We start from the raw sequence: 15,004 nt of genomic DNA, 5'->3' as shown, positions 1-15,004 counted from the left end.
CCCTGCCACCAGTGTCTGTGCAGAGGTGTGACTTACCAGGTTAAAACACAACTAACTCTCTAGTCGCATCTAGTGAAGTGTGGGTGCCTTTGCTGGTGCATGGCTAAAGATCCTGTGATAGTGATTGCGACTCTGTGAACAATTACTCTCAAGGATGCCTTGCAATACTTGCTGTATGTGTGAATTTCAGCAAAGAAATAACAAATGGATACCATTGCCTTGTTAGAGTCATCATCTTGACAATCACCATACACAGTCTTTCACATGGTTCAGCCATTGAAATGAAATTAGTATTTGCATGTTAGAAATATTTGTAACATGTCACCAGGTTTCCCTGAGCTTCCTTTCTCGCCATCTCGGACTGAGATTTGTGGCCTATTTATCAGCAGGTTGTCTTCGGGAACTGGGAACTACAATATTATTGACTGTTGAACTCCAGCCCTGTCCCTTATCTTTGTATTTTGTACTCTCTTCTCCGACAAAGGGAAAATAAACACACCTATGAAAGAGTGAAAATGAGGAATTTTCCAGATGGATGCAATGCATTTGGTGGGAGTGACTGAGACACTTGCATTAAGTTAAATAAGGATTGAGGGGAATGTCAATGGTGGATGGGTAAATAGGGAAGTGGAAAGTTGCAAAGAAACGTAAGGCTGCTGAAAGTTGTGTGTGGACGAGTAGTGATGTGATGGTGAACGCTGAATGTAATCATTCCAGAAGGCGCAGGGTCAAAGGCAAAGCAGGTTAATTCTCCAACACTGATAAAACCGCAACTATGGCCTACAAAACAATTGTCTGAGCCCGGGACTATTGGGAAATAACGGTCCAGACTAAGAGGTTGAAATTTAAGGCCTGGCTGGTAAACCCCTATTGGGACTATTGGGAACTAACGGTCCGGACTAAGAAGTTGAAATTTAAGGCCCGGCTAGTGAACTCCTATTGGGCGGGCCTCTGTCCGCTCAACACGGGAACAGTATTCTACGAAACCCATCAGGAGACCAATCAGCGATCCCCTGTCATCTTTGTTAGGGTTATAATAGCCCTCACCCCTTCAAGTTCATTGCATCCCCTTCACTCCCACGGCAAAGGGGCCTCTTCCTTCTTTTGGCACTAGGCCTTGGGTCTTTGATAGATGGAGCTGGATTGGGGTGTGTGAAGCGAACTGGGGACCTCCTCTTCCTCGGCAGGTGCCTGAGGGTTACGGTAGAGGGCTCGTCCTTGTTGCTGGCCTCTGGAGGGATACAAGTCTAAGCCTCCATCATAGATCCTGAATCTTCACTATCAGGGGGAGTGACCCGAGCATCCCCCATGGGCTGAGACCTTGTGCCAAAGGTGGTCGCGACTGGTGTTGGGGTCGTAGTTTCCACTGGAGTGGGCTCCCTGCCCCTCAGGTGCTTTTTCATGACCTTTCCTTGGACCGTGGCTTTATAGAACACTCATCCTGTCTCCTCCAACATAATTCCAAGGATCCAACTGGAGTCATTCCTGAAGTTCCATACATGTACAGCACCTCCTGTTTTAAATTTTCTCTTGGGCCTCCTGGCATCCTTTTGACTCTCCTGTTTGGACTGTACCTTCCCCACCAAATTGGGAAATAGCAGGCTCGGCCTGGTATGCAGTCATCGTCTCATCAATAAGTCAAGCCAAACTTGTGTCCATGGAAGCTGCTGGCTGTTTTTTCATTCTGTTCTTGAATGTCTGTACCGCCCGCTCTGTCAAACGATTGGACGACAGGTGGCACGATGCAGTCCGGATGTACTTGATGCCGTTCGACTTCAAGAATGCCTGGAACTCCCCACTGGTAAAGGTGGCACCATTATTGGTTACGAGGACCTCTGCTTTGCCGTGGGTTCAAAAACTTTGCCTGTGTTTTTCTACTTTTGTGTGAGAACTTGTGGAGGCCATGCGCTGTACTTCCAGCCATTTAGAATGGGTATTGACCATAATGAGGGACATTGATCCTAAGAATAGACCAGAGACGTCTATGTGCACCCGCACCCATGGTCTTCCTGGCCATTCCCATGGGTGTAAGGAGGCTGTAGGTGGGAGCCTCTGATTCTCCTGGCACAAGGAGCACTGCTTCACCAAGTCCTTGATATCTGCATTGAGCTCGGGCCTGCAAACTGTTCTGTAACGCCATCAGAATTGGGCACCCACCTGGGTGGGGGACAACTACCCAGAATCCCCACAGGAGAATATCACCTTCAATACTTAGTTCTTGTCTTTTCATGAGGAAGGGCTTCATATCAGAGTGTGTCCTTGATCCCGCCACTGAGGATCATATGGTGTAACTTGGACAATGTGGAGTCCTTCAGAGTCCAAGCTCTGACCTGTTTCACAGATACTGACAAGGTATCTAACAAGTTTCGTCACGACGACTTCTTCCAATGTCAGCAAAGGGGCTTAGCTCATGGGCAGCGGGAGGCAACTCAGTCTGACCGCATTTTCAATACACGCTCCAAGGCAATGCGCAAGGGAGTATTTATAGGCGGCCAGAATCAAGGCCCAATGTTGGATCCGAGCCGAGGCAGGGAATTGTTTTGTCTTCTTTCAAAAGGCCCAGGAAAGGCTTGTTATTACAAAATGTCAGCGATAGACATTCTCCATGCCACCCTCCCCTCGATGTGAGAGGATTGCACCCATTCCATATGGAGAGACATCACACGTCAATATTCATTCTTTTCTGGGGTCCTAATGTGCCAGTATATTGTAGGACAGCCGCTACTCTTTTAACTTCGTGAAAGCTTCATACTACCCTGCCGTGACCACCTTTGATGTTTTATCAATAACATGTGCAGAGGTGACAATAAGGCGGCCAAATTTGGGATGTATTTCCCATAGTAATTTATCAGACCTCCAATAAAATATTTTTCAAAAAAAAAATGAGCAAAACTGAAGAGGATTTTAACTCTTGCATTTTGCAGGGTTGACGCCTCCTTGACAGCCTTGACTTTATCCTCCACGGGGTGTCGTCCTTTCTTATCAATCCGCTACACGATGTAGATCAATTTGCCTGCACAGAATGCACATTTCCCTCTCTTGAGACATCGGCCTGTGTTGAAAAATCACCTCAAAATCTCCTCCAAGTTCACTATATTCTTTTGCTCAGTGGCCCCTGTGAGTAGTACATCATTGATATATACAGCCACCCTCGACATCCCTTGGAGAATATTTTCCATGATACGCTGAGAGATGGCACATGCCAATGAGATTCTGAAGAACAGGTGTGTGTGTGCGTATAGGCCTTCATGGGTGTTAACTGAAATGTACTTTCTGGATGTTTCAACTAGTTTGATTTGGAGGAAGCCATGGTTTATATCCAGTTTTCTGAAGGTTTAACCATCTGCCGATTTGGCATACAAATCCTGTATAGGTGGTATGGAGTTCCGATCCAGTCATGAAGCTTTTTGATTATAAATTTGTAATCTCCACAAAAGTGGACTGACTTGTTGGGCTTGAGGACAGGGACCACTGATGCAGCCCACTCCGCGAACTGTATTGATCTTATTATCCCAAAGCTTTCCAACTGCTCGATTTCCAGTACGGTAGCTAGCACTGTGGCTTCACAGCGCCAGGGTCCCAGGTTTGATTCCCTGCTGGGTCACTGTCTGTGCAGAGACTGCACATTCTCCCCGTGTCTGTGTGGGTTTCCACCGGGTGCTCCGGTTTCCTCCCACAGTCCAAAGACGTGCAGGTTCTGTGGATTGGCCATGCTAAATTGCCCTTAGTGCCCAAAAAGGTGAGGAGGGGTGACTGGCTTACGGGGATAGGCTGGAGGTGAGGGCTGAAGTGGGTCGGTGCAGACTCGATGGGCCGAATGGCCTCCTTCTGCACTGTATGTTCTATATTCCATCTCTACCTTCACAAGCAAAGAGTATGGGGCTAGCCGAGCCCTGAAATATTTCAGTAAGGTGTTGGGATGCACATAGATCTTGACCCTCATTCCTTGTACTTCACCAAAACCCTCATGGAATACTTTGGGGTATTTGTTAATAACCTCGTACAACACACTGATCCCTAATTAAAAAAATTCCAGCCAGTCTAGTTGGATCTCCTGGAGGCAATCCCTGCCCATGAGACTCAGCTCTGATCTTCACATGACTATGAATGGGAGTCATGCTGTCCATAAGTTACCGGTGTCACGGTGGTCCTCATAATCTTCCTGTGTATGTGGCTAGCCTGGCCCTAGCATCACTTAGGTTGTAAGGCCTGAATACCCATTTGGAGATGCTGGAATGTCTGTTCCCCAATGACAAAGGTGGTAGCTCCAATATCCACCTCCATCTCTATGGAATGGCATAGCAGCCTTATCCTTATCGGGCGACCTTTGTAGTGATGATGCAGTTTAAATGCATCCTTCCATTATCTGAGGGCTGGTATACTTCCAAGGCATCACCTGAGGTGGCTTTGGCTTCCGGCCTGGGCGGCATGAGTACTGCTGATTCTGACATCCTTTTCTTGGTGGTGCCCTTCGACAGCACCTACAGTAGCCCTGTGGCTGACACTTGTGATCCTCTGGGGAGGATTTCTGGGTACTTCTAGGGTTATCTGGTCTTTTTTTAAAACATCAGGATGCCCTTTAGGAAAGTTAGGTTGATGGTGGGTGAGGCATGCTTGCCTTCCCCGGGGAGGCTGACTTCTCTCAATGCAAAGACCCTTCCCCCAACCTGAGGGCGCTACTGTCCGTCATCCATTGAAGTTGTTGCGTCCCTAGGAATGTTAGGTTGATGGTGGGTGAGGCATGTGTGCCTTCCCTGGGTACACTGGCTTCTCTCAATGCCAAGACCCTTCCCCCAAAGTGAGGGCTCTACTGTATGTCACCCGTTGAATTTCTTGCGTCCCTTTCTCAGCATTTTCCAGGGGCCAAGCTATTTCCAGTCTTTTTGACGTCTCGGTTGGGCTCCACCAGTAATATTTTCAGGGTTGTACCGTTGTTAATCCTACACACTAGCCTATCACATTGCCGTTAAGATACTGGCATGGATAAAGGATTGGCTGACTGGTAGAAGGAAGAGAGTGAGGATAAGGGTTTTTTTCAGAATGGCAGCGGTGACGATTGGTGTCCCTTAGGGGTCGGTGTTGGGACCGCAACTTTTCACAATATACATGAACGATCTGAAAGAAGGAACTGAGGGTACTGTTGCTGAGTTTGCAGATGATACAAAGATATGCAGAGGGACAGATAGTATTGAGGAAGCGGGGGGTGGGGGGAGGGGGGGGGGGGGCTGCAGAAGGACCTGGACAGGCTAGGAGAGTGGGCAAAGAAGTGGCAGATGGAATACAATGTGGAAAAATGTGAGGTTATGCACTTTGGTAGGAAGAATGGAGCACAGACTATTTTCTAAATGGCAAAGGCTTAGGAAATCAGAAGCACAAAGGGACTTAGGAATCCTAGTTCCAGGTTCTCTTAAGGTTAATGTCAGCAGTTAGGAAGGTAAAAGCAATATTGGCATTCATGTCGAGAGGGATAGATTACAAAACCAGGGATGTACTTCCGAGGCTGTCTAAGGCTCAGGTCAGACCCCATTTGGAGTATTGAGAGCAGTTTTGGGCCCCGTAACTAGGAAGGCTGTATTGGCCTTGGAAAGGCTCCAGAGGAGGTTCACAAGAATGATCCCTGGAATGAAGAGCTTGTCATATGAAGAGTGGTTGAGGACTCTGGGTCTGTACCCATTGGAGGATTTTATTGAAACTTCCAGGATACTGAGAGGCCTGGATAGAGTGGATGTGGGAAGGATGTTTCCACAAGTAGGGAAAACTAGAATCAGAGGGCACAACCTCAGACTAAAGGGATGATCCTTTAAAACAGAGATGAGGAGGAATTTCTTCATCCAGAGGGTGGTGAATCTGTGGAACTTTTTTCTGCAGAAGGCTGTGGAGGCCAAATCACTGAGTGTCTTGAAGACAGAGATAGATAGGTTCTTGATTAATAAGGGGGGCAGCGGTTATGGGGAGAAGGCAGGACAAAGGGGATTAGAAATATATCAGCCATGATTGAAGGACAAAGCAGACTCGATGGGCTGAATGATGTAATCCGAAGTCTTATGGTCTTAGGGTCCTATCTCAGTTACAGACGGGCCAAATTCGCAGTACTCTGCCAAATTCTGCAATCTAGCAAAAAATTCCATAATGGGTTCCCTTGGGGTCCTCCCAGCTGTTTTAAAGAATTACGGTAAGTTTGAAGGTTTATGGACTGCTTTGGGTGATCATGGTTTCACACCAGAACCATGAGCTCATCAAACATTTTAGTGTCAGGGGCCACTGGGGAGGTTAAAAGTTTTATAATGCTAAATGTCATGGCTATATATGCTGTTCGGATTGATTTTGTCTTTCATCCCCTTCAATGCTGTTGGCATGAGAAATACAGAGCATGCGCTCAGCACACTGGGCCCAGTCCTCTATGTTTGCTTTATATGACTCAAGTTGTCCAAAGAAAGGAATTTTGGGTTGTTTTCTTTCTTACCGGAGTTGCCTCCTGATGTTTAAAAAGACTACTCAGAATCCGTGCTTCATCCTCGTCGTCAATGTAATAATTCCAGGAGGTGCGGGCTAAAACACAAAGCAAGTTTATTCTCCAACACAAATAATGCCGCAACCGCAGAGTACAAAACAAATGTCCCAGCCCAGGGCTATCGGGAACTACCGGCCTGGGGGTTGATATTCATGGTCTCGCTGGTGAACCCCTACTGGGTGGGCCTCCGCCCACTCAACACAGGAACTCATATTCCACGAAGCCTACGGTGAGATCAATTAGTGATCCCCCATAGAACATACAGTGCAGAAGTAGCCCATTTGGACCGTCGAGTCTGCACTGATCCACTTAAGACCTCACTTCCATCCTATCCCTGTAAGCCAATAACCTCTCCTAACCTTTTTGGTCACTAAGGGCAATTTAGCACGGCTAATCCACCTAACCTGTACATCTTTGGACTGTGGGAGGAAACCGGAGCACCCAGAGGAAACCCACGCAGACAAGGGGAGAGCGTGCAGACTCCACACAGACAGTGGCCCAGCGGGGAATCGAACCTGGGACTCTGGCGCTGTGAAGGGCGGGTTTCTCCAATAATGGGGCCCCACGCCGGTGTGAAAAGCGGCACTCTGGTGTCAATGGTTCCCAATAATGGGGAATGCTCCCCTTCCTAGGGGGCTAGGAGTGGTCCCCGCAGCTCCAGCCGGCGTGCAACGGCCGGTGTGATTCCACGCATGCGTGGGGGTTCCCTTCTCCGCGCCGGCACCCGGGCAGTATGGCGGAGCCCTACAGGGGCCTGGCACGAAGGAACATAGGCCCCCATGGAACCAGCCTGCCCACCGATCGGTTGGCCCCGATCGCGGGCCAGCCCCCCCCCCCCCACCCCGCGGGGCCGGATCCCCCAACCCCCACCCCCTCCAGGACGGCCCCTGCAGACACACCTTCTTGGTCCTACTATGTGGGACCTGAGTAACCCACGCCGGCATGACTCGGCGGCCACTCGGCCCATCGGGACCTGGACAATCGCCGGGGGGGTCGCTTTCAACGGCCCCCGACCGGCATGGCGGGAATTCCATGGGCCCCTGAGAATCGGTGGGGGAGAATCGGGAAACTGGCGTTGGGGCGAAGGGGGCGATTCTTGTGTCCCCCGGGGATTCTCCGACCCGACGCGGGGTCGGATAATCCCGGCCATGGTCATTGGTAAGGGTTGTACAACCAAGCAAGAAAGAATGAAAAGGGTCAGGGCTTAAAGTGCAGGATATAGTCAAATCAGCAAATGCACTCACTTTTCCTGATCTAGTTGGGTCAATGAACTGCTTGCTACAGTGCACCCTAGACGTGGACATAAATCTGCTGCTGCTCACCTCCAACAATGCCATCTTGCAAAAATTCCAGTGAATTCCAGTGAAGTATCATTATATCTGGATCAGATTTTGCTCTCTCCATCCTGAACAGCTTCAATTTAATTTGTTCTTTGTCCCTTTAAATACAGCTGAATTCCTGTGGGTGCACATCAAGCCCGCAGCACAGCTCAGAGTTGCAAAACTTGGAAATCAAAATTAATTAGCACAGTATAATTGAGATAACAAGCTCTGACCCACTCGATTGACTTCTGCTCTCTCTCTCTCTCCACCCCCCCCCCCCCCCCCCCCCCCAGACACACACCCCATCCCCCTTGAGGAAGCCACCTTCAGATTAATATTGGGCTCACTTTGTCTCTTTACTGCTTCCCCTTCTTTCCTTTTCTACTCGATGGTGCTTCATTCCCCTAATCCATTTTTCTTCTCTGTCCCTTTCTTGGTGCTGCCTCTAGTTTGTTCTCTATTTGTTGTGTGGATAGTGTGGAATGGTATAGTGAGGAAACAAATTCTGTAAAGCATTCAGGGTGGAAGTTTTGGGAAAATTGTGGCCCACAGAAGCTCCATTCAATGAATCACTTGCTTGCGTTGTGATCCCTAACCACTTATTCCATTATAACCATTCATTTTCCTACCACAATTCACTCCCATCACTACCCTTACCGACTGCCCTTGGAATGGACAATTTAACCACTGTATCTTCCCTCATTTTCACTCCACAGTCACTCAAACTTAAATGTCATCCATTCTACCCCTCTCCCACTTACTTAGGCAGAGGCTAGAGAGGATAATTGCCCTTTCAACCTCAATCAGTTTTCTTCCCTTGCTTACCTCAAAGAAGTTTAGCTCTGTTTTCAAGATTGTAAGAAATAAATCAAATTAGAGCAAGGAAGAAAAGACAACCCTTTGTTCATGTTTGTGTGTTTCTCTCTCTTGGTCAAAGGTAAATTAGAATATCACAGGGGTATGTGAACAGGTCTATCAATAAATGGAGCGAATGGATCATTTGTTAGCTTCAAAATCCACTTTTTAATAAAAAATAGAAGCAGCCTTACAAAACAACTTCTCTTTCACCTCTTTTCTCTCTGACCCTAGTCTGACTCTTATAAACACATCTCTCTCCGATTCATCGTCTTTCTGACTCATCCCCTTTAGGCTCGCAATTCCTTCTCTCACATCCACCTCGTTCTGATTCATCCATCTCCCTCTCATCCATCTTTCCTATTCCAATATCTCTCTCTTTCTCTCAGGCCCATTTCCCTTTGACTCCAATCTATCTGATATCCACCACTCTCTGTACTATTTTTTTTTTTCAAACCCTTTGACTCCTGTCCATTTATCTGTCTCTCTCTCTCACCACCCTCATATAGGGATGAAACTTGTGGAAGAAATGGAGAGCTAGTATGTGACCCGAAATGCTTCCTTTGGGGAAAGCCTCCTGAATCACAACCATCAGGCAGTTGAGAGGCCATGCATGGACCTCCCGGGATCAAGGTCCTGAGGGCAAGTAATCCTAGAGAGCTGACTGCTAATCAGAAGCTGTCAGATCCTTTGCTCAGCAATTTCACGGAGACAAGGGACTGGAGTGGCTGTTGCTGGAATGGCATCCACTGGAGGCTCAGGATTATGGAGCGACCCAGACCAGATGCAGTAACTAATTGGAGGGGTTTTATGGGTGGGGGTCATGGAGGAAGAAGATTAGGTCAGCGACAAAGACAAGGAGTTAGCTGTCAATGCCCACCATTCCCAATGTCAGTCCCTCAATAAGGTATCTTCGAACGAGGGATATCCCCATCTGGAAACCACAAGATGCTCTCACAAGTTTGTAATTAATGCCCACTTCAGGGCCTCATGTCGCTGCTGGGTTAATGCTAGCAGCAATGGGATAAGGCCCTTAAGTAGAAATTAATTACCTATGTAAGGGCCTCAATTGGCAGCAGGGTGGGAAGATTTCCCATGAAGCTTCCCACCACAGACATTGAGTCCATGCTGACTCTCTGAATCCGATCTCTCTCTCTTTTCAATTGACATGCCTCTTAAGGATAAAACCACAAAGCAAAAATGTGTAAGCAGAACATTTGCCATTTTTCTCTCTCACAGATAATCTGTATCATTCTTAGAATGAAACAGATTGTATAAATGTTATGTCAGTAAAGTTTATGAGACATGTTCATTATTTTTCACATTTATTTCAATCAAAACTATTGGTCAGAAAGAGAAAGGTGCTAAAAACATGTCTTAGAGGTGGCACAGTGGCACAATGGTTAGCACTGCTGCCTCACAGCTCCAGGGTCTGGGTTCAATTCTGACCTTGGGTGACTGTCTGTCTAGAGTTTGCACAATCTCCCGTGTCTGCGTGGGTTTCCTCCGGGTGCTCCAGTTTCCTAACAGTCCAAAGATGTGCAGGTTAGGTGAATTGGCCATGCTAAATTGCCCCTTAGTGTCCAAAAGGTTAGGAGGGATTACTGGGTTACAAGGGCTCTTTCCAAGGGCTGGTGCAGACTCGATTGGCTGAATGGCCTACTTCTGCACTGCAAATTCTACGATTCTATGATTTGCTTCTGTCTAAACTTTTTTATGTTTCTCGCAATCTTTCTCTGCCCTTGAATTTTGGGTGATACATGGTATGGTCTGGCCGTGTTTGACATTCGGTAATGGGGGAAAATGTCACCAACAGCATCCTTTGTGCTTCCCCACATTCTTCACATCCGATGTATCTCAATCCCTTTCACATCTCCAATCTCTTCTCCCTTCCCTTTGCAAAAAGCTAATTTCAGTCTCAAACACACTCATACAGCTTCTTTGTGTTTTAACATCAATTTAATTATGTTCTTTAAAAATAAAATTAATAACTGAGTAAGTAATGCTTCAATTTAAAGAAATATATTCCATCAGTAGACTAATTGAATGCTGCTGATGTAGCCTGAAAATTAGGCACATTGCATGCACACACTGGACGATTTAGAGAGACAAGTGTGCGCAAAAATATTAAGTTCAAACCCAGGCTTTTGGGAGAGGCAGAGACCTTGAAGTCACAACTTTAATAAAGTCATCAAAAGACATAAAAGACAATTCAATGAATAAAAGTAACCATGCTATTGTGATACATGTATTTTATTAATCATTTATTTTGGACACTATAAATTTTGCTTACTGAGAAAAATGATAGATGAAAAAAAGATCAGAGTGCATTTTGAGCAACTTGCGAGAAGCTGGTGGCCCAATTATGCTACCGCAGGATGATTGGTCTCTTAATATAAAATACCAGTTATTGTATGTCACACAACGGCACATATTAAACATTGAAAATGCTTGACATTGCTCCCCCTACAGGAGTGACGAGTACTGCAGGTGTTTTCAATTAAATGTCAATTAATTAACTTCAATTAAATTTGAGAACTTAATATTTAATAGAAGCAAATGCCTAGGATGTGGCACAGATCTTATTGTATTCTTATAAATACAATGTCAAACATTCAACTGAAAAAAAATTATCTTGAAGGGGATGAAAATATTTAACTCTGATAGAATGCTATGGAGAGTTCAGACCACTGCAAAACGATACTGTTTCAACAAGTATGCCTTCTGATGCTTTGCAATACAAATGTCACACAGGACGTCACCTTTCTATTAAGCTAAATAACTCTGAATGATGAATGTATTGGGTGAATAAAGCACCGTCAGCTCTCCCCACTTAAATCACTTCAATCATGCCCAAGTTGTTCCGATTTAGATTGACTCCCTCTTATACGATTCAGTGAGTAGTGTATTATTTATTGCACATTCAAGCTTCAAGTTTAGGATAATTACTTTTTTAATCTCCCAGTAAAAATGAGCAACCACCGTAAGAGTAAACAGTTTAATTTACTGTAGACCATACTAATAATACAAAGTAATCAGACATATGTACAGCTCTCTTGAATACAAAGAGAGAAACCCATGGATTACAATGACCACGCAAAGTAACTGGTACTGTCAATGCATATCAGTATCTTTTGGTTATAACCCTGCTGTTTCACATCTGGAAAAGCTGGAACAGGCTCTTTGTAACATCCCATGTGAATTCCAGAAGTGATTTTTTTGTAGTTGTTCATACTGTTGTACATTGGTTAGACAGGGTATATTGAGCAAAGCCAGCATGCTATTAGTGCTTGATGGAACTGAACCATATGGGAGTTATGTAAATAGCTGTAATTGATTGCAGAATCGAACCACATCTTCTATAGAAATGAAGCATTTGTTTTCCAAGTGCGTTGGATGTTGTTTCCTATTTCAGCTTGCTTCTCTGTGATACATCTTTTGAAACAGAATTTAATATAGTCAGTCAGCAACATATACCCGCTGAAGAGAGGAACTGTATCAACTCCATGGCAACTTGTATTTTTGATTGTATAGTGACATAATGATGGTGGATCAGAGATAAACCATTAATGATAGATGTAAAAATTGTATCATAGCGTAGAACTCCAGGGTAAAAGGTCAATATCCGTGACCATTGGATATTTGATCTTATTGTTGCTCACTGAATAATAGTCGATTTTACATTGTCTAGGTAGGTACCATCATCAATAAGGGTGAAGAACAGTCAGTGTACAAGTACCACATCTAGCTGGTCCAGGAATGTTTCTGATGGTATTGCACTTTATATTGTAAATTCTGATGTGATTGCAGTGTTTCAATTAACTGTCCTTCATAATGGCTGTCTTCCATCATTGAGAATAGTCCGGAGTCTGGGTTTTAGGTTCTCGGATGGATCTAAATAATTAAATAGAAAAGAAAATTCATGAGCTTTTTATTAAGAGTAAGCACAGTTATTTATTTACTCAATACAAGGTTAAACTATTTGTCAGCCTTATTTCATTACACACTAAAAAATGAGTTGCACATAGAAAAATATTACGTATGACGTGTTAATGAGGTGATTTTAAGTGAAGCTTAAATGGAGCTTTCCAGAAAAGCCCTCTTTCGATTAATATGTGCCTGATAACTAGCATTTTTATTGTGTTGCGCAGATATTTGGAGTTAACCCTTTGAGAACCAAAACAATTTTAGCCTTTACAACATGCATGCTTGCCTCATTTCTCCAAATTTCTAATATTGATCACCAAAGTAAACTTATGGAATATACAAGGGATAATTTTCAACTTACTACTGAAACATAAGACAGGTATTATGGGTTGGGTGGCCATTATAAAACTACCTGATCTTCTTTTCCATTCAAATCAATAAAAAGAGAAATTGGGCTGTTTCTATAATAGGCATCCAAGCAGCAATGCTGGTAAGTTGAAAATGAACCCCACAGGCTAGTGAGAAATTCTGGCTTAAAGTATTTTGAGAAAACTAAAAATGATATTCTTGTATTGCTGAAATGCTGTTACTGCTATCAGATGAGTTGTATGTCATATCGTTTTATTCATGAAATTGCACTGTCTGACAAGCGTAACATGCTTATTCCTCTGTCTGCTATTCTAATTGAATTAACAGCCCGTTTACAAAATTTACAATCCTTTACTAAGTAGCAGACAAAGGAACTTTATGCAAAGGTATGATGGCTGGGAAGTTTCTTGAAACTGGTCCCATTCCACCACTGTAACTTTGCTCGAAGTGTGGCAGAGATCCTGCATGTGAAAGGGAGAATGGTGCCACTCTGCTAGAGATGTGCAGATTAGGTGGATTGCCATGATAAATTGCCCCTTAGTGCCCAAAAGGTTAGGTGGGGTTACTGGGTTATGGGGATAGGGTGGAGGTGTGGAGCTTAAGTAGGGGTCTCTTTTAATGGGTCGGTGTAGACTCAGTGGGCCGAATGGCCTCCTTCTGCACTAAAAATTCTGTGAGGGCCATTTAAGGAGCCGCCTACAATTTGCTAATGGCGTAATGACCGCCACCACTTGAGGAGGTCACCAGCTTAATGGAGGTGGCCTCAACAATATTCCTGGAAGGATCCTCCCTCTGACCCTTGACCACTGGAATATTTCACTTTTTAATTTACTTACTGAGGTCTTGAGGTCTTCTGTCTGACTTAGCAGTGACCCCTCTCCCAGTGGCATAGCTAAGGCTTCAAAGTTGCTGGCCCCTCTGTTTGGGCCTGGAGCCTGCCCAACATTCCTAATTAAATTGGAGGCCTGCAGGCAGCCTGCTAGGAGGTTGCCTGGGATATAATTACTGAGTCAGTCCTGCTGCTGGCAGGCTTAGGCTTGGGACCAGCTTTAGGCCCCGATGTCAGAATCTCAAAGACCACGGTGCAGTTCAGCCCCATGCTAGTGAAACAACTCTGAGAAATTTTCTGGTCATTGTGATTGCAGTTAACATCACACAGTGTGATGTAAACTCATTTCTTTGCAACCTTTGAATAATAAATACTAACTATTTATTGTGGAGAAAGTACCATAAATATTATAGATTATTATTATTGTATCAAAAATTTGATATATAATCATATAATCTTAGTAACTCTTTCACCTATTTGGGATGTCTCTGAGTCCTAGGTTTTGGAAATAATAATTTGCCAATGGTACAAATGGTTGAAAATAAGAAATAATCAAAGGCTATTTACATGCTTGCTGCTTTCACTAATTGACACTGAGCTATTTAAATCAAACTAAGAAAGCAGAGTAGATGTCTTTTGTCTTAAATGTTAAACTTTTTGTTTTTGGAAGACAGGTTAACTTCCCTCAAGAGAGATAAGGGATGGCATTCTCCATTCCCCTACGACGATTTCATAATTGGCGATCGGGCGGAGAATCCCTTTGAACAACCGAATTGGGGGCGGCGCCAGTTTTTGGATGCTCTGCCCCCTCCAAAGCGGCGTCATCGGGGAGTACACCCGCTCGTCATTGAGACAGCCTCAGGATGTTATCTGAAGGTCCTCCCCTTATGCTCCGCCCCCGATGGGCCGGGTTCCAAACGGCGTGGGCCACATGTGCTCTCAGTTTTCATGAACCTGGTGTGCCAGCTGAGGACTGTGTCCAGCACCTCCACAGTCGGGGGGGGGGGGGGGGATGCTGCTTGCCGGGGAGGGGCTTCGGCGAGGGCTGGGGGGACTGGTGTGTGGGGGGGGGGGTGGGTGACAGCACTATCTGGCAGGTCAGGTCATTGCACGACCGCTGCAGGTCGTCACTGTGGGCATGCGTGGCCGCGGACCCAGCAATTCTCCAGCCGTGTGTTTTACGTGGTACAG

The 15,004-nt window shown here is 45.3% G+C and overlaps 1 protein-coding gene across 4 annotated transcripts in view; it reads right to left on the bottom strand.

Annotated features, from left to right (window-relative positions):
* Positions 1-10,923: 10,923 nt before the first annotated feature.
* The window catches only part of LOC119973093 (chemokine-like protein TAFA-1), a 691,496-nt gene continuing 687,415 nt past the window's right edge, over positions 10,924-15,004 (bottom strand). For all 4 annotated transcript variants that reach the window (XM_038810604.1, XM_038810608.1, XM_038810607.1 and 1 more), the window contains exon 5: positions 10,924-12,582. In XM_038810604.1, coding sequence (XP_038666532.1) covers positions 12,565-12,582 — 18 coding nt within the window. In that variant the 3' untranslated portion in view covers positions 10,924-12,564. The remainder of the gene's footprint in view (positions 12,583-15,004) is intronic.

Source organism: Scyliorhinus canicula, chromosome 11 (assembly GCF_902713615.1).
Source record: "Scyliorhinus canicula chromosome 11, sScyCan1.1, whole genome shotgun sequence".
In the NCBI taxonomy this organism is placed as follows: domain Eukaryota; kingdom Metazoa; phylum Chordata; class Chondrichthyes; order Carcharhiniformes; family Scyliorhinidae; genus Scyliorhinus; species Scyliorhinus canicula.
Note: the sequence above shows the minus strand (reverse complement) of the source record. Positions and strands in the feature narration are given on the sequence as shown.